The sequence below is a fragment of the Malus sylvestris genome, chromosome 3, assembly GCF_916048215.2.
Source record: "Malus sylvestris chromosome 3, drMalSylv7.2, whole genome shotgun sequence".
NCBI lineage: Eukaryota > Viridiplantae > Streptophyta > Magnoliopsida > Rosales > Rosaceae > Malus > Malus sylvestris.
This window is the reverse complement of record NC_062262.1, coordinates 36,116,319-36,141,292: the sequence shown is the minus strand read 5'-3', so window position 1 is coordinate 36,141,292 and position 24,974 is coordinate 36,116,319. Positions and strand designations below refer to the sequence as shown.

General features: G+C 38.3%; 2 protein-coding genes and 1 pseudogene across 3 annotated transcripts; 1 reads left to right on the top strand and 2 right to left on the bottom strand.

Annotated features, from left to right (window-relative positions):
- Positions 1 to 13,788: 13,788 nt before the first annotated feature.
- Positions 13,789 to 16,010, bottom strand: LOC126616750 (exopolygalacturonase-like). Of its 2 annotated transcripts, none has more exons than XM_050284852.1 (5): positions 15,609 to 16,010; positions 15,191 to 15,508; positions 14,439 to 15,092; positions 14,303 to 14,341; positions 13,789 to 14,172 (listed from the first exon to the last, which is right to left on the bottom strand). In XM_050284852.1, the coding sequence occupies exons 1-5, from the start codon at positions 15,960 to 15,962 to the stop codon at positions 13,912 to 13,914; spliced, it is 1,626 nt and encodes a 541-aa protein (XP_050140809.1). In that variant the 5' UTR covers positions 15,963 to 16,010; the 3' UTR covers positions 13,789 to 13,911. The 2 variants fall into 2 exon arrangements, with proteins under 2 accessions (XP_050140809.1, XP_050140810.1); XM_050284853.1 differs by having other exon boundaries at positions 14,315 to 14,341.
- Positions 16,011 to 17,548: 1,538 nt separating this feature from the next.
- LOC126617237 (sucrose synthase 2-like) lies at positions 17,549 to 19,599 on the top strand (annotated as a pseudogene).
- A 1,019-nt stretch (positions 19,600 to 20,618) lies between these two features.
- Positions 20,619 to 21,278, bottom strand: LOC126617236 (secreted RxLR effector protein 161-like). Its single transcript, XM_050285260.1, has one exon. The coding sequence runs from the start codon at positions 21,276 to 21,278 to the stop codon at positions 20,619 to 20,621; it is 660 nt and encodes a 219-aa protein (XP_050141217.1).
- Positions 21,279 to 24,974: the final 3,696 nt, after the last annotated feature.

Sequence of the window (24,974 nt, the reverse complement as noted above, 5' to 3'; positions counted from 1 at the left end):
GGAGTTTCAGAAATCGAAGAGGCTCATGCTCAGAAATCGAAGAGGCGTTTGCTTTCTCAAAAGCTAGGCTGCTCAAAGACCACGAGGGCCGATCTCAGAGATCGGAGAGGCGTTTGCTTTCTCAAAAGCTGGGCTGCTCAAAAACCACGATGGCCGATCTCAAAAATCGAAGAGGCGCTTGCTTTCTCAAAAGCTAGGCTACTCAGAGACCACGAGGGCCGATCTCAGAAATTGAAGAGACACCTGCTCTCTCAGCCTTGTCAGCACCTGTCACATGCACACTCAGCTTTGCGGAAATTACGGGCAATCTGTTGAAGATTTCTGGTGAAGTAAAAAGCACGTGAAGCTTACTATTCAATCATCCACTTTCCACACGCAACATCAGCTCATGGGTACCACAGATAACTTTGCCAAAGATCTCTGACAAAGTTTAGACATGTGAAACTTACAGCTCCCACTACATCGCTATGACCAAGAAGGGTAAAAGAATAGCAACAGCATTAACAAAGTTTAGACACATAAATTTTGAAGGTTTAGCTACCATATTATTACCCACAAGGGTAAAGGAACAGCACCACTGCTGGATAATTGGAAAGTCCCTGTATGTCAACCTCTATGCTCCGTGTCAAGGTAGACTAGCAAAAATGCCCAACCTTTACTCACATTCGAGAAAACACTCCCAATAAGATTGCTTGCTCCAAAATCGAAGAGGCACCGCCTTCCGAATCTTAAGAGCCAGACTCCCAACATGATTACTTTCTCAAAAATCGAAGAGACACCGCTCTCCAAATTTCAAGAGCCAGACTCCCAGCAGGATTGCTTTCTCAAAAATCGAAGAGGCACCGTTCTCCGAATCTCGAGAGCCAGATCTCCGACATGATCGCTTGTTCGAAAACCGAAGAGGCATCGCTTTCTCAACTTCGAGAGCCAGATCTCCTTGGATAAAGCTTGTCTGTAATCTTCACATGCAACATCAGCTTTCCATATACCACAGACCACTTTTTCAAAGTGCTCTGACAGAGTTAAAACACGTGAAGTTGGCAGCTCCCACTACAGTGTTATGACCAAGAAGGGTAAAGGAATAACATTACTACTTGTTGTTAGGAAGACTCCTATATATGTCGACCTCTATCCTCAACGGACAGGCAGACCTGCAAAAATGCTCAACCCTTCCTCATATCTGAGAGGGCACTCCCAACGAAGCCTCTCGAAATACTCAGCTTTCTTTCCCCCCGATAATACCTCTGCAAACAAGCTACACCAGAGCAAGAATATCTCATATCATTAGGGTTAAAAGCAAGAGTATCCCATATCATGCTTTTTCCCTGTCTTTTCCTTTGACCTTGTTCTTACCTGCAAGACAAGGAGAAAGAGAGCAATCAGTCAGCATTTGGAATCAAGCTTCCAGTCAGGAACTGACTGCCTGGAACCCCTTACCTGATTACTTACCTGACATTGCTCTCGAGTACTCATCTTCAACATCTTATAATTCCAGAGAAGATACCACATCTGCCTGAGGAACAGATAGGGCAAATGAGAAGGATACAAGGAAGCATGTGGAGACAAGCGTAACAGAACACATGCCGATACTTCCATTACTTTGTCAACAGCAAAAGTATCCCATATCAGCAGGGTCGAACGTACTCTAGATTTGATGGACTTGTTTTGACCCTCAAATTCTTCAGTCGGCCTTGTACTCTGGAGGTAACCAGAAAACCCTCCAGCCGAGTTCAAGAATAAGCCTGTGGAAAGTTACTTCTTCAAAAGCAAAAGTATCTCATATCATCTCTTCTCATTTTCTTCTCTTTATCCTTCATGCTGCCTGCAGGATAAGGAGAATGAGAACAATCAGCCGAAACTCGAAATCAAACTTCTGATCTGGGACTGATTGCTTGGAGCTCTGATTGCTTACCTTGTCTGTCACCTTTTTCAGCATATCCCCTAGCTTAGCGACTTGGGGGACTCCTACTACATGGTTTGTATCGTGCTTGACCAAGCCTGAAACTACAAGTAAGCTTCAAGTGAAATTGATACATTACCTTGTGCATTTCCAGAGAATATGCCACATCTACCTATGAAACAGATAAGGCAAGTGAAGACGATACCACACTTCGGTACTTAGAAGTTTCGTGATTACTTAGCGGCTTGGATCTTGCAAGTCCCCAACCGAGGAGCTTCCCCTTTAACCAGGAGGCCAATCACAGAGCGACATGTGTCGACATTAGAAGCCAATCATAGCGCGACATGTGTCAACATCGGAAACCAATCACAACACGACACATGTCAATGTCAGAACAAGGCTAGAAACTCTCTTCTATAAAAGGAGATCATTCTCCCAAAATATTTCCTAATGTCATTTGTACTAAATCATTCACTTGTACCTACTAAAGGAGAGCTTGAACCTATGTACTTGTGTAAACCCTTCACAATTAATGAGAACTCCTCTACTCCGTGGACGTAACCAATCTGGGTGAACCACGTACATCTTGTGTTTGCTCTCCTGTCTCTATCCTTTTACATACTTATCCGCACTAATGACCGGAGCAATCTAGCGAAGGTCACAAACTTAATACTTTCTGTTGTACCAAAGTCCTCACTGATTTTGTGCATCAACAATCCTTAAGTCCTTACCTTTTTGCATTGGTAATGGATGAGTTAACGGGACATATTCAAGATGTTATTCCTTGATGTATGCTTTTCGCAGACGATATAGGGTTGATAGATGAAACTCAGGAATGGGTAAAGCTTAACCTTTGGAGAGAAGTGTTAGAATCTAAAGGTCTTCGCCTAAGTCGATCAAAGACAGAATATATGGAATACAAGCGGGATGGATGAAGTGGAAGAGAGCATCCGGCGTGTTGTGTGACAGTCGTATGCCACTGAAGCTCAAGGGAAAATTTTATAGGAAGGCAATAAGGTTAGCGATGCTGTATGGCACAGAATGTTGGGCGGTGAAGCATCAACACGTACACAAAATGGGTGTAGCAGAGATGAGGATGCTTCATTGGAGGTGTGGACTCGCGAGAAAGGATAAGATTAGGAATGAGTGGGTTGGATTTGTGCAAAGAAGGCCTACTGACGCTCCAGTTCGAAGATGTGACTACGGGACAGAGGTTCAAGGCCGAAGGGGTAGAGGAAGACCTAGGAAAACTTTGGAAGAGACCCTAAGAAAAGACTTAGAGTACTTGGATCTAACGGAGGACATGACACAAAACCGAGTGCAATGACGTTCTAGATTCACATAGCCGACCCCACTTAGTGGGAAAAGGCTTTGTTGTTGTTGCATTGATTATGCAAACAACATAGCAAATCATGAACATATTTAAGTAGTTGTTATTGACACTCTATGCTAGTCATTCACACTTTTGGACCGCTAATAACAATTCACTATTGACATGATCATAATGAAGCTTAATTACCATAGAGGTTTGACTCTAACAAGCCTCTTTTCGCAGAGGGAAATACGAGAATCATAGCATTGTCAAAATGATATAGTAACCTGCGAGGCTCAATATATTTTTATGATGCATAGACAAGGCCGCTTTCTTTTCAGCTTCAAGAACGCCCCTACTATTACCAGGAGAAGTATTAGTACCAGTAGTCGTGTTGTATCTCTTCACCATTACTTGTGATCCATAAATAGGCTCCCAGAATCCCTTATAAGCCGCACAACCACTCTTCTCATCAGCAAGAATCTTAGTCCTAAACCCAAATGTCATCTCTTCAACCATTTCCCAGCTCACCTTTAAGGGCAGCCCTAGCACAAAATCAGGCTGATCACTAAATCTTCTTGAAAAATTATTGTACGTAGTTCTGTAAAGAAGCCTCAACTAGAACCTTTTGATCACTCTCTTGATGTGCCTCCAACGTCATACTTTCCTATTGATCTATTTAATTTTCATCTCCTACTCCTCCTATAATGTTGATTTTGATCCCTTCCCGAGCTCAATTCGGAGATGTTTTTTTATTGAGTTTTATCGTCGGTACATGTAAGAAAGTAATTACAAAAATGGCATCCTCATCGACACTCAGTATAAGACACATATTGAACTGCAATGTTCACTTTCTGTACGTTGGAAGGAAATTATCATTTGATGTACACTTTAATTAGAAATTCAATAATTATTTTCTTCACATAACCAAGTTAGATTTTTGGTTATTACCACCTAACTAAAAGCAAAGACGTGGTTAACTATTCCTTGATCGGACCTAGGGATGGGCAAAATACCCATGGGTTTGGGTAACCGCGGTTACCCGCCCATTTAAAGTTCACAGTTACGGTTATGGGTAAACCGTTTAGATGAACAAACGGTTATGGGTATAACCATTTATCCATGAAATTTAAATGGGCGGTTATGGGTATTACCTGCGGTTATAATGGGTATCCATTGGTTATGGGTATTACCCGTGGTTATAACGGGTATCCATTTACCCATTTAATTTAATATATGTAAAATTTATAATATTTTTAACGGTTATAACACGTTTTTGTATTTGTTGCTAAACTTTTCGTATACAAAAAGTTTGAAGCACAAGAAGCCAACAAGGAGAAAGATCAAAGAGTTGACTTGAAGCTTATGATCTATCTTGCGGTTAACAGAAAGTACTGGTATTAGTGTAGAAAAATGTTTGTTTTTAGTAGCTTTACTTTGTAATCATATGGATTATAATTAAAGACTTGCTTGGGTGTAGTAGAAAAATATCGTTCGTAAACTATAATTTCAATTATTAGAATTGTATGATGGCCTAAATGATTAAAATAGAGAAATGCATGATAAAATGTACTTGTAACGGTGTTTAATTGTCAGAAAACGAATTTTTTTTTTTTGTAATTTTCAAGTTGTAAAAAAAAAAACATGTAGATAGGTGAAAAAAGGGATTAAAAAATGATAAACAGGTTCAAAACGGGTAAATGATTATGGTTAATGGGTAAATGGTTATGGGTAAATGGGTACACGGTTATGGGTATGGTTAACCATTTATAAACGGTTATGGATATGGATATAACCGTTTATGCAATTACCCAACGGGTAAACGGTTATGCGGGTATGAACATAAACGGTTATGGGTAAATAACCACGGTTACCCGTTCGCTATAACCATTGCCCATCCCTAATCGGACCTATGGTTGAAGGAGTTTGTCTCGCGCTTGTTTGATATTACGAAGTGTTGCCGCCCGGCTGCTTTTAAATTTGATCACCAATATTCCCCACGTGTTCATATTAATGTAACTTCATTAACCTATCATATATTATATATGGACACGGTACATGTACACATGCATCAGTGTTTGAAATTTTCTTGAAACGGTCGGTTTTTCTGTGGAAATATCAGAAAAATATGAAAAGAGTTCACCCCATATTGGATAAACTCTTAAATTTTGGCTAAAATCGACAAATTTCGTTGAAATTTCTGACACATCAGTTAAATATCAACAAATTTCCACATGATAGTTTCCTTTTAAATTTTCACATTTTTAGAAAATTTTCATCATTTCCATAAAAAACAACCATGTCGATATATTATAATTACTTGATAATTCTACAAATTTGCATATCGTATTTTCACCTACCAATATTTTAAACACTGCAAGTAACTATCATATACAAAATTTGTATAGTTTGAAAAAGTGGTGTTGTTATTGGCACGCTAATCATGCATTTATTTATTTTTTTTTGCAACCGACCTTTATCATTATAAAATTTTGGAATGCATAATGACGTTTTCCAAGTGTTAAAATGTATATATGAACAGAATTTGATTGGGTCAAAGTGGTGTTGTTAGAGGCTTCCTTTTTATTCTTTTGTTGATTTTTGTTGTAAATAGAAGGTTTGTATATATTTTTCTATGTGAACAACAAGAGGCTGGGTTACAATATAAAAGTAAGGTTGAAGACATAAAAGTCTTGCCTTCCTTAAATTCCTTGACAATAAGGAGACATGACATGATAAGATATGGAGAATAAACTCCTTGACTAATACAACTAGCTACACTAGAGGAGACAGTTGCACTACACTTTTCCCTACTACTTAGCCTTAATTGCCTTGGTTGACTTTCATCTTCCAATACACTCTTCCCTACTACTTAGTCCTCTCATGGAATATAAGATTAGAGGCGATATGCATGGCATCTTGATTGTCACAAAATAAAGACATGGGTTGATGAATGGGAAACCTTAAGTTTGAAAGCAAACCTTTTAACCAAATGAGCTCACATGCAGTGGGTGTCATAGCTCTATATTTTGCTTCAACGCTAGAGCAAGCAATAACATTTTGTTTTTGCTTTTCCAAGTGACGAGATTGCCTCCAACGAAGGTATAATAATCGGTGGTAGATCGACGATCAATAACACTACCAGCCCAATTAGCATCACTGTATCCCATAATATGTGTGTGACCATTTTTGCTCATGAAAATACCACGCCCAATGGACCATTTAAGGTAACGTAGGATCCTTTTAACCACATTCAAATGTGCCAAAGTAGGTGTGTGCATGAACTGGCTGACTATGCTTAAGTGATGTCAAGTCTTGTGATGGTTAGATAGAAGAGCTTACCTATAAGCCTTTTATAGTTAGTGATGTTGCTGAGAGGTTCACCCGCTATGTCTAGTTTTAGCTTGATGTCTAAAGGAGTACAACTGGGTTTAGAATAACTCATTTCAGCCTCTTGCAGCAAATCAAGCACATATTTGCATTGGTTGAGAAACAATCCATTTTGGGAAGTGGCTACCTCGATACCTAGAAAATATTTTAACACTCTTAGGTCTTTGATGGTAAACTTTTGTCGAAATGAATGTTTGAGACTTGCATTCTTATCCATATATCCCCAATGATGATGAGATCATCAACATATATAAGAACAAGTTTCCAAATGATCCATTATGAACAAATAGAGAAGAGTCACCATTACCCCTCTTGAATTGAATAGCTTCAAGCACATAACTGAGCTTAGCATACCATGCACAAGGGGATTGTTTCAATCCATATATTGCTTTATGAAGTTCACATACCAAATTAGGATGACAAGCTTGAGAGTGACCTAGAGGTAACTTCATGTAGACTTCTTCCTCTAGTTCACTATACAAAAAGCATTCTTCACATCCATTTGGTACAGGGACCACCCAAAATTGATTGCGATGGATAATAAAACTCTAATTATGTTCATCTTTGCAACAAGTGCAAAGGTTTCTTTGTAATCCACTCCAAAGGTTTGAGTGAAGCAATAAGCAACCAACCTTGCTCTATATCTTTCAATGGAGCCATTTGAATGGCATTTGGTTTTATAAATCCATCTACTACTGATAGCCCATTTTCCCTTTAACAATTCAACAATGCTCCAAGTTTGGTTTTCCTCAAGGGCTTGCAACTCTTCCTTCATTGCCTTTCTCCACACATCTTGAAGATTGGCTTCCTGGAAGTTTTGAAGTTCAAAAAGATTGGAAATTGTGCAAAGGAACGCAAAATGTAAGGGTGACATTTTGTGATAAGTAATGGAGTTGGCGATTGGATACCTTGCAGTGTAAGTAACATATTCTTGCAGTATTTTTGAAGGATGACGCTCACGAGTAGGATACCTGCATGCTGGGGCTAAACTAGTAGGCTCGCTGATGATGATCTCTTCACTTGAATGAGTGATATCTTCTGATTCCTCACCACTAGGATTGGACATATTGTCGGTTTCATCTTGTGGAACACCAATATTACTTGAGTCATCTTCAACTATAGTTGGATTTGGTAAGGGAAATAAATCTTGAAAGAGCTCCCCTTGTGACATGCCCCGACCCCGATATCCCCAAATATCAGGGTAGACATGTGATGGCCGGCACCCAAGGGTGACAAAGCCATTTTAAACATGCCTACGAATAAAATATGTAATTAGAATGAAAATGCTAATGCATGAACATGTTCAGAGCATACAACTAATAAGAATAATATGAAAGAATTATAATAAAAAGGTATGAACGAAGGGAAAATTCATACATTGAGAACTCGAATATACCTATGTGGACGTGCCTCGATGTTGGGATTGTGTGCCTTGACTCTAACTCCTGAGGGGGTGCAAAAAAAAGAAAAGGTGAGTAGACCAAAGTTTAAAATAATTCTAATAATACAAAAACTATTTTATTTATGAACATAGTAACCCCCTGTTTTGAAAAAAATATATATAGTACTACATAATAAGTTTTCTAAAAACTCTAGCATGCCATGAAATCGTTCGTAAAACATGTACGTAAAAACCATGCTTAGTAATGATGTTATCGTTGCCTGAAGGCAACTCCATAAATCTCCTCAATATTGTACTCTCTTTAAGGGTATCATAGTCGCCCGAAGGTGAAGATGTATGATACTAGGTTACACCAATGAAGAAACATGGTAGGTCTCATCACCTGAAGGTGAAGCTGTATGACTCCGGGTTACGCCGGAGAAGAAAATATATACATTACACACCGACACTAGCCGTGGCTAGTGAAGTTGTCCGACACTGCTTTCGGCAATGAAGCTAGGGGTATGTCATAATATATTATCTTACTCCTCATCAACTGTGTCCTATGGCCATAGATATCATAATACCCATGTCGCGTGGATGTGTTGTATGATAACCCACTAGATAGTACTGAAAACATATCTCAAAAACTCATATCATAAATCCGGAGCTCAAAAGCTCAAAGCCTTATCTCATCAATCCATGATAGCACATATTCATAAAATCCGTAAAATAAATCATATTCGTGAATCCATAGAATTTCATATACGGAAACCCCATAATTTATAACTCATATTCGAAAACTGTAATATAAGTCATATTCATAATCCATAGAGTTTCATATAGGAAAACCTAATAATTCATAACCTTTCGTAAATAGTAAGTTCGATAAAACATAAATATCTCGTAAACAGTAAATATAGAAATTCATAAAGCATAATATAAAACGTACTCAAATCATGATATATGTAATGCATGCTAGGCTAATATTTTATAAAAATATGTAAGTTAGAAGGGGTCTACTCACAGTATTCCTTCGCCCGTAAACTGCTCGAACTAGCGAGAATGGTATCACTCCCAACTAATGCACTTAACCACAATTAGGGACCATTTAGTAATACTATACTTAAACAATAAAATTTGAGAAAATGGACGGCAGATTTGGAATCAGGACGTCGAAATTAGCCTATGAAGGATCCCGGTTAAAACCCAAAAAAGTCAACTCAAAAGTCAACATTAATGGGTCAACGATCAATGAAAGTCAATAGGTCAAATCCAGTTAGGGTTAATGGCCAAGGGTTTTGGGCCTGGGTCATTGGATTAATGGGCTATGGTTAACGGGTTGGGCCCCAAAGATTTGGGTCACATGGGTCAAGGGTTGGGCCTAGCAAATGGGTTAATAGATTTGGGCAAAATAATGGTTAGGCTCAGTTAGTTGGGTTGCATGGCCCAACGGTTTGGGTTGGGTATTGGTTGGATTTGGCTTAAGGCCAATGAGATTGGGCTGGGCTCTTAGTTCGCAAATTGGGCTTAGGTAAAATAGATTTAGGCCTAGATTAAGGCTTATATCACAGAGGCCTAAGGTTTCAGTTTGAGTTTTGGGTCTGGTTTAGTAACTGGGTTGGGCTGGTTTGGGCTTACAGGTTGGGCTTGACCCGATTAGTTTGCGAGTCGCCGAAACCAACGAGAGAGAAGGCTGGATTTCGGTCGGAAAATTCCTAAGTTCTGATAGAGCTCGATCTTCAGCCATTTTCAACAATCTTAATGCCAAAATGAACCTAAAGAGAAGAAGAATAAGACTTTACCATCATGAGGACAAGTTGTGGTAAAAAAAAAAGGTCGGAAAAAGGCTAACAAGTACTGGGTTCTCTTGTCGAAAACTGGGAATTGCTTCACGAGTTCATTTCTATCATAAACCAGTTTAAAACACACAAGCGTGCTCAAAATCGAACCACAAAGATGAATGCATAACGTTTAAAGTATTCCCAAGGCTTACCTTGGCCGAGATAATGGAGAACTCACCGGAACAATTTCAAGAACAGTGATAGTGCCACTGTGCATTAGAAAGAGAGAGAGAATAAGGTGTTCCAGCTGGTTCAGGTTTCTGGTGGGAAGGTCATGATGATGGTGGTGTCACCGGAGAGTAACCCATGGTGGTGGGGGTGGTGGTTCTCTGTGATTGCAGAGATGAGGGAAAATAGGGAGAGAGATAAAGAGCTTGAGAGGAAGAGAGATGTATCCGGGAGACAAATGAGAGGGAGAGGGTTCCAGAAGATTGGGGAAGAAGCTTCCACATGTCAGCTCCCCAATTGTCCATGACAAGGAAATATCTTAAATGGTAAAATTACTAAAATGCCCCTAAACTTTATAGTTCCATAAAATGCTCATCGTAACTCCAAATTTAGTTCCGCTTGCATCCACGCATTCATAGCGACGAGTACTACTAGGATACGCCAAGAAAACGAATCTTACGTGACACAACAAGGCCATTAACAAAAGTCAACGTATTTACCTCGAAGGGCATTTTTGTAATTTCACATTTTAAAACTATAAATTTCATAATATTTGGGAGCGGGTCATTACACCCTGACTGGAATCATCTCTGACCCTTTGGTAGTATGAAGTTCTTTCATCAAAGTGTGCATCCCTTGTCATGACAACCCTCTTAAACTTGGGGTTATAACACTTGTACCCTTTGGTGGTAGAAGAGTATCCAATGAACATGCATTTTTCAGCTCTTGGATTAAGTTTGTCACGGTGGATAGACTGAACATGAGCAAAACAAGTGGCTCCAAACACTCTCAAATGTGACAAGTCAAGTGGCTTTCCTTTTAGTATTACCAAAGGAGATTTACGCTTCAACATTTTGCTTGGCAATCGATTAATAAGGTATGTAGTAGTGAGAACACCTTATGACCAAAACCTTTTAGGAACATTCATTTGAAATATTAATGCCCTTATTTTTCTCAAGTAAATCTCTATTTTTCCTCTCGGCCACCTCATTTTATTGAAGAGTGCCAACACAACTGGTTTGATAAATGATTCCATGATTACTCAAGTATTGTGTCATAACATAGGACATATATCCAGTGTCACTATCAAATCTTAAGGTTTGAATTTGAGATGAGAATTGAGTTTTGACAAGATTGTGAAAGTTTTTGAACATTTCCATAACTTCACTTTTAAATTTCAAAAGATAAAATCAAGTGACTTTAGTACAGTCATCAACAAAGGTTACAAGGTACCTATATCCATCAAAATATTCAAGGATGGGTCCCCAAACATTAAAGTGAACTAATTCGAAAAGACTTGCTAGCCCTAGTTGTGGAAGAGTTAAAAGGTAACCTAGTACATTTGGACAAATGGAAAATGTCACACTTTAGACATGTTTGTCCTTAGACTAGGGAAAATTTTGGACAAAACAAGCTAAGAAGGATGAGCCAACTGTTGGTGCCATAGGTGGTGATCTTGAACAATATTTGACTCTACTTGTAGTCCCTTAGGAATTTGAAAGTCCTTTGACAACTAATATAGCCCATTCAAGTAAAAACCTTCACCAATCTTCTTCTTGGTGATTAAATCCTGAAAAATGACGTTGTGAGGTGAAAAAATAGCAATATAGTTTGAGGAATTTGTGAGTTTCCCAACTGAAAATAACTGAAATGGAAAGGAAGGGACATACAAGGCCATTGACTATATTTTTTTCAGAGATTAGTTTGATTTTCCCTTTCCGTTCAACAAATGCACCCTTACCATTTGCAACAAAGACTTTGGAAGGTTTGGTGATTTTTTGTAATTTTGTTTGTCATATGATCTGTGGTACCTGAATCTATAACCCAAAGATCATGCACATAATTGACATTGGGGGCAGTTAAGAAATCATTTAAAATACCTGGTACATCATGTTGTGAGGGGTACTCAGTTTCAACTAGGAATCTAGCAAACTTCCTAAGTAGTGTAGTTGAACTTTCAACCCTAGGATTGGTTTCTCCCTTGCTTTCAACATCTTCTTGCCTTTTTTTAAGAAATGTAGTAAACTCATTAATGAGATTAGCTGGATTTGCCATGAAATTAGCTAGACCCCTAGTAGGTGTGAAGGTAGTGCGATTAGCCTTGTAGTTGGAACTTTGGAACTTTCTCTGTGAACTTCTTATATTCTCCTTCATGAACTTAGGCTTCAATTCTGGATGCAGTATCCAACACCTTTCAATCACATGGCCAAAATTATTGCAATGAAGGCACTTCAAGTCTGGTCGTTTGCCTCTATACACTTTCTTTTCATGTTGTCTTTGATTGGACACATATGCCTTAGCCTCAGTGATATTGACCTTAGTTTCCATATTCATGACTTTCCTGCTAACTTCCTCTAGTTGGATTGTTGCATAAACAACTGCAAATGGGGGTAACTCAGAGTTCATGAAAATATGACTTCGAAGGTCTTCATATTCAGAATTGAGACTCGACAAGAGCTGGAAGATTTGTCTTCCTCAGTTCTTTTCAGCAACACAGCAACATCAGTGATGTGTGGACGATAAACCTCCAGTTCATTCCACATGTTCTTCATGCTACATAAAAGTTAAACGAAAAGCTTACCTTCTTGTTGAAGACAAGAAAAATCCCTTTTTAGCTGGAACACTTGAGTAACATTATTTTTATTACTATACATTTCCTTGATAGACTGCCAAGATGAGAGGTGCCAAGCTGAAAGGACTCTGAAAAGTTGAAGATTTCAGTAATTTTTCTTTCCATAGAGTTGAGAAGCCATGACTTGACCCACTGTTCTTTGTACAACCAAGCTTCATAGTTAGGAGAAGAGACATCATGAGCTTTGATGTTGTCATTGACCAAGCTTTATAGTTGGGAGAAGAGAAATCATGAGCTTTGATGTTGTCATTGATATAGCCAAGTTTTGAACGCCCACCGAAAGCAAGAGTAATCGCTCTTGACCAAGGTAAATAGTTGAATTCATTTAGTAGTACTGAACTGAAGCGTTGGTTGGGATTAACATCAACCTCAGACAAGTTTGGAGGTGAAAGAACTGATGAGCTTTCTCCATCTAAAACTGAAGGATTTTCTTCTGCCATTTTATCAGGAATGTATTGGAAACCCTAGCAGGATAAGAAAGCAACACAGACAACAAAACATGCAGAAGGAGGCCGATTATGGTTCATGCTCTGATACCATGTTGATTTTGTTGTAATTTGAAGGTTTTGTATATATTTTTCTGTGTGAAGAACAAGAGATCGGGTTACAATATAAAGGCAAGGTTGAAGACACAAAAGTCTTGTCTTCCTTAAATTCCTTGTCAATAAGGAGACATGACAAGACATGAAGAATAAACTCATTGACTAATGCAACCAGCTACCCTAGAGGAGACAGCTGCACTACACTTTCCCCTACTAGCCTTAATTGCCTTGGTTGACTTTCATCTTTCAATATCTTTTAACTAAACAGCGAGAACAAACATAAATAGGCTAGACCATAAAAAATTTACAGACTATTATAGGCAAAATCAGAAATTTTTTTAGCAAAATTGGGAAATATCATACACACACATGTATATATAGACGTCAGATCCGTATTATTACTAGTAATGCTACACTTAACACATTAATTTGTATCATTATTTATATCATTTCTCGAACAGAGATAGAACCTGTCAACACATATGAGTCTCATCTCTACTAGAAAGATGATACAATGATGGTACAAATATGTGGTAAAATAATATTTTTGTATTGTTACTACATGAAGTACTATATAATAATATACATAGGTCGAGAGAAATCATAGAGGACAGAGAAGAAGAACAAAAATCAATCGATATCATTAAGTACACAGATGTTCAGCTAACATGTTTTCTTAACATTGAGTCAAAATTAATCAAAATCTTGTACACAAAGATGATCGAGTTTATCGAAAACTAATTTAACGGCAGAGTGGTGGGTTTTGTACGCCCTTTGGTGTAATCTGGGCGTTGAAACATTCAGATTTAAGCGCCGTTTTTTTATTACTGGTGCCCTTGTAGGAAAGGTTAATGTCGGTGAACTTAACACCCTCGCATGGGTTTACAGAGCTGCAAGCTAACGAAACGGCAACCTTTCCGGCTGAGGTGCCCCTAATGTTTCTGAAGTGAACGTCACTGATCTTCCACTTTGATACTGGCCTAGAAGGTACCCCAGCTCCATCCTGCATGCATGCAGTACCCAAATTATAAATTACTTACAATAGATAACAATTAATTAACTTATAAATGGTGCAAAATTAATTAATTGAATCACTAATTATATGCATGAGCTGCATGACTTTGAATACTTACGTTCCTACTTACGCTCTTTTTCTTTCCACCTTGCAGTTCCTGAATAAATTAAACAAATTTCAAAATGAATTAATAATCTATAATGAATTAATTAGAATTAATAAATTAAATTATTTACGTGTGCATGCATACGTACCGTCTGTTTTCCTACTCCAACCTTCTTTTTTGATCCAGCTCCTACCTTCTTTTTTAATCCAGCTCCTACCTTCTTTTTTAATCCAGCTCCTACGCTCTTTTTATTTCCTGGGACTACCATCTTTTTATTTCCATCGATGATTTTTTTTACCACCTTCGTGTTACCGTAGTACTGATCTATAATAATAGGGTTTTGAACTTGGTCCATGATAATGTCTTCGTAGACGATTCCGGTCACTTCTCCTGCACTTTTGCCAGCCGAAGTCTTGATTCTGGCACCATAGGTGGTGTTTCTCAATGTGCAATTGCTGACGTGAATCTCACTGACGCTCAGTTCGTCAGGGTCCTTTCCGAGGCTCCCGATACTGATGCCATACCCTGGACCACACGTGATGTTTTTAACGGTAACATCGTAAGCGCCTGGCCCGATGGAAACGCAGTCACCCCCGGTTGCGATAACACTGTTAAGCACTTTGATGTGGTCCGAAGCGCTGATGTACACGCCATCTGTGTTAGGGCTATCTCCAGGAGCAGTGAGGTGGACATTCCTCATTGTCACGTTGTTGCAGCCGAACATGTGTGTGTGGAAGAATTTGCTATTTAAGGATGTGATCCTTTCGATCAGGCTGTTGTTCACTTTGTTGAATTTAAGTGACTGCATTCATGCAACAATTGAATCAAATAAATGGTATGTCACTTAAAATTTAACTCGAAAATGGAGAATAATTGGAGATGTTACGCTAGAGAGCTTACGGATGGGGCTTGAGCAGCTTTGTCGGAGTCCTTGCTGCCACTGGTTGTCCATGTACCTTGCCCGTCAAAAGTGCCGTCACCCGTGACGATCAAGCCGTCAACCAACTCAAATGAAAACCACTCGGGAGAGGAGTATTGACTGAGATCGGTGCTGGCTTTGACATATCCTTGAACTTCAACGACGATGGGCTCAGTTGAGCTGTTGCATGGCCCTTGGAACACCACAGGTCCTGTCAAGAATGTTCCTTTGGGGATCACAACCTTAGTTGGACCCTTGTAGTTTCCTCTGCATGCGGCTACCCATGTCCGGATGAATGCCTACATACAACATAATCTTATGTTATCAAACCGTGAATTCAAATTATTGAACGAGTTATGCATTGAAATGAAATTGTGTTATCGATTTCTGTAATCTCACCAATCCATTAGGATCATCAATTTTCTCGCCATCATCATAACTCTCCTCCACAGTACCACCAGGGAGGCCAGGTATACCTCCACCGGGCAGTTCCCCAGTACTCAACTTGCCAACAACATTAGGCTTCTTACTTCCTCTATTCATCTGGTCTTCGGTCTTAGCACCGAAGGCTGTGACATCAAACACTTTCCTCTTGGTAGGGTCGCTACGACGGGCACCAGCCCTGAAAAGATGTCCACGGGATGCAGCTTGGGCCACGCAGGAGAGCAAAGCGAAGCCGAGAAGAAACACAGCCATGGCTGATGTTCTTCTTGCAACGCCCCCCATATTTGGTGACCTCAATCCCATAGACATCTTTCTATGTGTACAGATTTTTTTTTATTTGATTTATTGCAAGAATGGGCAATGCTGCATGCATCTATATATCAATCTCTATCTATTTTAAGAAGCTTCAATCCTAAAATTATCTAAAAAAATATTTGCGATTTTAGTGTTTTCATCGATGAACTATGTTTACTCATGCAAAAATAGTAAACGATGACCTATTTGGTTGTTTGGTGATCCCCACCACCACACCACTTGTTCCAAAGGCAAGTCCTACACTCCCGGTTTGCAAATCACTCGGAAGCGGGACCCACAAATCACAACAGTTCTTGTTTTTAACCGGCCCGGCCCACAGTAGGCCCATATTATGTGACATTGTAGTTTAAGATGATCTTTTGCATTGGTTTGGCAAGACATCAAAAGATTCACAAGTTGGGCTAAGTGGAGTAGACAAAGTAAATCCCGTTTGAAAATATTTTTCTAAATACTTGTGTTCATAAGTTTTATGATTAGAAACACGTTTTTTAATTTATTTTACTATTTATCTTATCAAGACACTAAATAAGACATGTGATGGAATAATGATAGTAAAATGAATCAGTTGCCTGGAATAATGTTTGTTCTCCTAAGGCTGTTGGTGGTTTGGGAATTAGAAGACTTGATCATTTTCATAATGCTTGTCTTGAGTTGGATTGGACGTAGTAATTAATCCTAATAATTGGCGGATTCAAATTGTGAAAGCAAAAGCATTTAAGACAGGAAGATTTTCTTTGCTGTAGGAAATTGAATTTATTTTATTTCTTTAATTTTCTTATCGTCATTGTAGGAATACTTAATGGTTATGGGTTAACTAAGTTTTTTTTTGTTTGTTAAATTTGAGGGAGTGAGAATTCAAAGTGATTCAATCACAAGAAATAGTTTTTTTTATTAAAAAATAAAAACACACACACACATACGAGACAATAATAAGCTGGTCAGTTACTCCCTTAACGGTTGTCACAGATATATACATCACTAACCTAATACAAGAAATCAAACGTGAAGTTTGTCCCGGGGGATCAAATGGAGTTTGAGGATCAAAAAGCCTGTACCATGAGAAACTTTAACATAATTGGAGGCCGTGTATAAGAACAACTATTCGACCGTATTTATATGAAACAAATTCATAATGATTGTAACTTTCCGAACTAATATGGTCTTTTATCAGTAGCCACAAACTCAATTTGCAGAGAAATCTCATTTTAAAAAACGATTTGCATTAAATATGCACACCACCACCATGATATTTCCATCCAATTATAAAAGGGTATACTAGAGAGGCCAAATTTTAAGGATAATGCTAGGGAGATCATATTTATAAACCAAATCACGTGTCACAAATAGGACATAAACACGTAATCAACACTTAAGTAATAATCCAATCATAAACAACCACATATTTGGTTTACAAAATTTGGTTTAAACATTTGAATTATTACGATACTCATCAGTTAACCTGGTCCAGTTTCACTACCAATTTTTACCTATACTTTGTGTACATTGTAAACTTGTATAATGAGATTTCATATGTTTAGCCGTGATTGCAACATAACAAACGAGAAGTTTGCATAACTTATATGCAGATTGTCTATATACTGGACCAAGTGTGTGCCCTCGAAAATGAAATGCTCGAAAGAATTCGCAGGCAAGGATTAGATTTCACTCCAAGAATTCTTATTGTAATTGTCTTTATCCTTATAGTAGGAATCCTTATGGTAGCTTTTTGGTATGTAAAAGTTCATGCATTTTTTCATTGGTGGGTTCAAGGTGACCAGGCTAATACCTGATGCGAAAGGAACTACGTGCAACCAGAGGCTGGAAAAAATAACTGGAACCGAGTACACCCATACTTTAAGAGTTCCTTTTAGATCGGAAAAAGGGATTCTTCGTAAGTGGATCTCAAGGTTTGACGTATGGCCTTATTTGGAGACCTTTGTTGAGGTAAATTTTGATAACATATAAACTCTAATTATACTAAATCTGCCAATTCGTGCCTTCTGTGCTTTCACCATCTTAAGTGGATGATTTTGTCTGTCCATGTGCATTCCCATCATAGCCTGCTACCCATCTGATGTCACTGCTGCCATGACCACAACTGCCTCCCTTTACTTTGAAAGTAGCACATGACTTTCATGCCTTTCAGAATACTATAGAATTGTATTCTCTTCTGATTAACTAATCCTCACATGCCTTTCAGCCTTTTCCATCTGATATAGTCATTGTTTCTCATGTGATCAGGATGTTGCAGGTGAAGTTACTGCTCAGTTACAGGGATATCCAGACTTTATTATTAGGAATTACAGTGATGGGAATCTTGTTGCATCTTTGTTGGCTTATAAAATGGGAGTTACACGGGTTCGATATTTTTGCAGCTGTAAATTTCATCATATTATCAAACGAGAATGTTATCAGAAGTTCTAATCTGTTCAGTGTAATATTGCGCATGCGTTGGAGAAAACAAAATATCCGGATTCCGATATATATTGGAAGAAATTTGAGGAGAAATACCATTTCTCAACTCAGTTCACGGCTGATCTTATAGCCATGAATAATGCAGATTTCATGATCACCAGCACATACCAAGAGATTGCAGGAACGTAAGTCTCCCGGTACATTGGAAGGTCATATTCGTGCTCTACTTTTTCTTAGTACCGTGATTGTCAGCTCAATTGTGTTTAATTTCATCTGGAATATAAATAAGCTTATTACATCATTACTTAAGCGTCAATGGTGCTTCTGATTTTGATAATTGGAGTGTTGAAATTTGTTGTCCAAATATATATCATTGCCTTGTTCTTTGTTTACTGCTTTCAGTTTCCTGGTTGCTTAACCTTTTGTCTCCGCTCGATCTTTCAGTAAGAATACGGTTGATCAGTATGAGAGCCTCAGCTCTTTCACTCTTCCGGGGCAGTACCGAGTGTTCACGGAATTAATGTCTTTGATCCAAAGTTCAATATCGTGTCTCCCGGAGCAGATATGACCATTTATTTCCCGTACTTTGAAAAGCAAAAGAGACTTACCAGCCTCCATGGTTCCCTAGAGGAGTTGCTATATGATTCTGACCAGAATGATGTGCATATGTAAGTTCGTTCATAGTATAATCAACCGTGACAAAGCAATTATTTTGTGGCAGTCAACTCGATAATATGATATTCTTCTTTATTGGCGTAGTGGCACCCTAAGCGATCGATCAAAGCCCATAATATTTTCAATGGCAAGGCTCGACCAGGCGAAAAACATGACTGGATTGGTTGAGTGCTATGCTAAATGTTCCAAACTGAGGGATCTGGTAAACCTTGTCGTAGTCGCTGGTTACGTTGACGCGAACAAATCACGAGATAGAGAAGAGATTGAGAAGATGCATCATCTCATGAAGGAGTACAAATTAAATGGTCAATTTCGATGGATTTCAGCCCAAACTAATCGAGTTAGTAACGGTGAGCTTTATCGTTACATAGCAGACACAAGAGGTGCTTTTGCTCAGGTACGTAGGTGTTTCTGCATTTTGTTTTGAAGAGAACTCCCAGGGTACGTTAATTTACTTTTTTTAGTTTTATAATTGCAGCCTGCATTTTATGAAGCTTTTGGACTCACAGTTGTGGAGGCCATTGTAAGTAATACCTATTAGTTATATATATATATATATATATATATATAAGGACTGACTCATATACCGATCTAACCACTAACCTGAGGAAGACATCGTCTCAGAAATAGGGTAAGGAACTGAGGCTCTTCTGTAACTCTGCACTGACCGAAAGCAAGACTCACTCAATGGGGCTTGAGAATTTCTGTAAACTTGCGTGTGTTTAGTGAGAGCACAGAGACCTCAGTTATATACTATATGTGATGGTCTTTGATTAGGAGTCCTCCCATTAAGTAAACCCTATCAAAGATGAACCTTATCAACGAAGATCACTTATGCATAAATCAGCTAGAAGAGTTCTAGTTTATCTAAGAATGTTTCTAACTTGTATACCTAAGTAATACAACTCCTGAAAAGTCTACCGCATGTGCTAATGTTATCTCCTTGTCGTCCCAAAAGTCATTGTACAAATCACAAAGTGTTTGCTCTCAAATAGAACTTACATTCTCCCACTAGAGCAAATACTTTGTAAAGTTGTATAATCATACTTGAGTTGGGAAGAATCTGAATTGGCCATGAGATTAACTTTCGACACTTCTTAGTTTTCCAGTCTTCGTCATTGTTAAGCATTTATGAGAATTATAGGGCAACACACTCATTACACTGAAGAGTACCGTCCCCATAATTACTTTCAGTAAAGCTTATCAACACATAAAATTCCAACAAGATATATGGCATGTAAGACACAACTGAACATGTATTAATTATGTCAAACATTTGGTCCCTTTCAGAATTGAAAAACGACCCATGTGCTTCTATATAAAGCTCTCAGGTTGTCTGACACTTTATAATGAATAAGAATAATAAACAGCATGCAAAAATTATTCATGCATTATCGTAGCTAACAGCTGAACTCTTTAAGGGAACTTGAACAACCTTTCAGCTTTATTCTTTATTAGCTAAGAAACTTCATTGTTAATACTCAAAACTTGTCCTCCATAACATAAATTGCTATTGAATTAAAACTAGCATAAAAGTTTAAACCTGTTGCATAGCTCCCACTAGTTCGCTTCATCAAAACCAGCCAAGACTCCCATGCTAGTGACATGCTTCTTGAAAACAATGGTGGGAACTGCTTTATTTAACGGATCAGCAATCATGGATCCAATATCCAAATAATCAACTTTAACTAGACCTGCCATCACCTTCTCTCGAGCAATGAGATATTTTATATCCAAATTCCTTGTTGCATTAGACCTTTTATTATTCTTAGTAAAGAATATGGCTGCATTATTATCACAGAAAATATGTATAGGTCTCGATATAGAGTCCACTACTTGAAGCCCAAATATGAAATTCTTCAACCAGATAGCTTGATTCACTGTTTCACAGACTGATAAATACTCTGCAACCATTGTTGATGCTGCCACAGTTCCTTGTTTGACAGACTTCCAGGAAACCGCACCACATGCCATTAAGAAAACATAACCTGTAGTCGACTTCATATCATCTGGACAACCTGCAAAATCTGAATCACTATACCCTTCCAAAACCAAACTCTCGGTTCTTTTATACACCAACATATGATCATTGGTTCTCTGAAGGTATCTCAAAACCATTTTGGCAGCATTCCAGTGAGCTTCACCTGCATTGGATTGAAACTTCCCAAGCACAGAAATGGTGAAGGCCAAGTCAAGCCTTGTGCACACCTGTGCATACATTAAACTTCCTACCAAGGAGGCTTATGGTTTGTCATCCATAGCCTTCCTTTCTAAGTCTGTTTGTGGACACTGCAGCCTACTCAATTTATCACCCTTCGATATAGGCATCTCAGTAGTTCCACACGAAAACATGTTAAACCTTCTTAACATTTTCTCTATATATGCTCTTTGTGACAATCCTAGCAAGCCTCTCCTTCTATCCCTTTTGATCTCAATGCCTAAAACATAAGTCGCTTCTCCCATGTCCTTCATTTCAAAATGCTTCTGTAAAAAGGTTTTTGTATCATCCAACAAACTGTGACTATTTGTGGCAAGCAATATATCACCCACATAGAGAACTAGGATGATAAAGTTGCTCCCACTGAACCTCAGATAGATGCAATTGTCTGAAGGATTCTCGGTGAAGCCATGTTCTTTCACAATTTTATGAAATTTCAAGTACCACTGCCGTGATGCTTGCTTCAATCCATATATGGATTTGTTGAGTTTGCATACTAAGTTTCTTCCTTCTCCCTCCTTGAAACCTTCTAGTTGTCGCATGTAAATCCGCTCTTCCAGGTCCCCATTCAAGAACGCCGTTTTTAAATCCATTTGATGTAAAATCAAATCAAAGTGAGCCACCATAGACATGATAACCCTAAACGCATCCTTTATCGACACGGGGCTGAATGTTTCTTTGTAGTCTACACCCTCCTTTTGTGTGAAGCCTTTCGCAACGAGCCTGGCTTTGTGCCTTTCTATGTTTCCATTTGAATCCCTTTTTGTTTTAAAAACCCATTTACATCCTATGGGTTTTGTTCCTTCTGCCTGTTCCACTAAATCCCACACTTTATTGTTTGCCATCGAACTCAGTTCACTCTTCATGGCTTCTATCCATTTATCAACATCTGGTCCTGCAATTGCTTCTTTGTAACTCAGCGGATCATTAAACTCTGAAAGATCAGTGTCAACCTGTGTCAAATATACAAAATCATTTAGGGTTTAGGGTTGTAGGTTTTCTAACCCTAGATGACCTTCTTATATTTGCAGCACTCACAGCCGTGATGTTGTCTTCATGTGTCTGGTGTTGTTGTTGTTGATTTTCTGTCACAGCATCTTCAAACACATCTTGTACGACAGTGTTATCATGCAGTTCGATGTCATGTGCAACCTCCATCTCGTTACATGGTTCATCAGAATCATTGCTTCCCATGTTCTCGGTTACTACAATTATTGGTGCCATAATCACTATGTTACGATCAACGTTTTCAACTGCAGCTTCTTTATTGTTAATTTCTTCTTCAAATACAAACCCTTCAACCCTTGTCCCAGAATCAACGCTTGCATCAGACTCCATGAAAACTGCTTTTCCAGTTTCGACAATTCTTGTATTTTGGTTAGGGCAATAGAATCTAAAACCCTTCGATCTTTCAGCATATCCAATAAAATGACAACTGACAGTCTTTGAATCAAGTTTCTTGTAGCCGGGATTATATATCTTTGCCTTTGCTCTACAACCCCATACATGCAAATGGTTTAAACTCGGTTTTCTGCCTGTCTATAGTTCGAAAGGTGTCCCTTCCACAAATTTTGAAGGTACCCTATTTAATATATAATTTGCAGTTTTCACTGCTTCACCCCACAAACAACTTGGCAGATTAGTTCTACAAATCATGCTCCTTACCATGTCAATGAGAGTTCTATTCCTCCTTTCGACTACTCCGTTTTGCTCCGGAGTACCTGGTGTGGTATATTGGGCTACAATTCCATGTTCTTGCAGAAATAACGCAAAGGGTCCAGGATTTCTACCAATTTCAGTATATCTACCATAGTACTCCCCTCCCCTATCAGACCTTACAACCTGAATGCTCATTTCCAATTGATTTTCGACTTCACTTTTATAAATTTTAAAGGTTTCAAGTGCTTTAGACTTTTCTGAAATCAAATAAATGAAGCAAAATCTCGAGAAATCATCAGTATAAGTTATGAAATATTTGTTTCCTTCTAAGGTTTGTGTGGGAAAATGACCACAAATGTCCGTGTGAATGATCTCTAAGGGTTGCTTACTCCTAGTTGAGCCTTCTTTTCTAGTGTTTGTCATTTTCCCTTTAATGCAATCCACACAAAAATCAAAGTCATTGAAGTTTAATGGAGGTAGAATTTCGTTTTTGACAAGCAGCTCCATTCTTTGTTTAGAAATATGGCCGAGTCTCTTATGCCATAATATTGAAGATTGTTGAGTTTTGACTTTATCATCTTGTACGTTGAAAACACATTCAGTTTGATTCAATTTAAGTTGAAACATACCATCACTCATGAAACCATGTCCTACTTGAGAAGACTCATAAAAAACGTTGAAGCCCCTTTTATTAATAGTAAAATAAAAACCCAATAACACTAGCTTTGAAATAGAAATCAACTTCCTTTTCATGGAAGGCACATAAACAACGTTATCTAACTCTAAATAAAAACCAAATTCTAGCTTTAGTCTAACACTTCCTAAGGCTTTGACTTCAACTCTTCTTCCATTGCCAACCGAAACTTTGACTTCATCCTTATTTGGTGTTCTCCTTGTTGTGAAGTCCTGCAATGAATTTGTAACATGTATAGATGAGCCTAAGTCAAGCCACCATTCAGTGCTAGGTATGTTAATTAAATTTGATTCAAAGCAAGCAAAAACATTTTTTCCTTTCTTTGCTTCTTGTTTGGCAAGCCAAGCCTTATATGTGGGACAATTTTTCTTCATGTGGCCTGCCTTTTTGCAAAAATAGCACTTGAAAACTAAAGGTTTATTAAGTTTGAAGTTTCTTTTAGGAGAGGGAACTGACTTGGTAGAATCCTTTTTGGCAGTATCGGGGACATGAGATTTGGTGGTCCTAGTGACACTTTGGACAAAATTCACAGACTCAATTCTCTCTTTCTCAAACCTTTCTTTCTTCATCCTTTCTTCTTCACTCACACAAATAGCTATCAATTCATTCACATCCCATTTCTCACGTAGACCATTATAATAAACTTTGAGTTGTGTATAACTCTCAGGCAGAGAATTCATAATGACATGTACCAGAAAAGTATCAGAAATTGGTACCTCGAGTGCATTGAGTTTTCCAGCAACGTCCACCATCTTCAATATGTATTCTCGTACACTTTGAACCCCATCATATCTCATGGTAGTGAGAGCATTCATGAGATTACATGTCTTAGTTTTTGGTGACTCCCTATACTTTGCCTCAATGGACTTCAGAAAATCTTTTGCATTTGTTTCATCAGGAAAGCCACCTCTCACCACATCTATCATGCTCCTTTTGATGATCAATAGGGCAATTCTGTTGGATTTGTGCCATTTTTCATACTTGGATTTCTGATTGAAGGTGCTGTCATCAGTGAGTGCCGGAGGCTCTTCAGTTCTCAGTGCCAAATCCCAGTCCATAACTCCCAAAACGATTTCGAGATCTTGTTTCCACTTTCTGTAGTTGACACCAGTAAGAGGCTCAACTGTATTGAGATTCAAAGAGCTGGGATTCACTGAAAAGAAAACGTTCATGATATAAAGAGTATTAATCTTTAACCCCAAACCATAAATCACATCTTCAACATCTTTAGATTGATGAATATGTGAAAACTTTCTTTAATCACATCACTTTTATAGTCAACATTCGAATTTCTGTAATTAAAATCACAAGCCCTTGTGGTTTGACAATATTAATTTGATTCAAA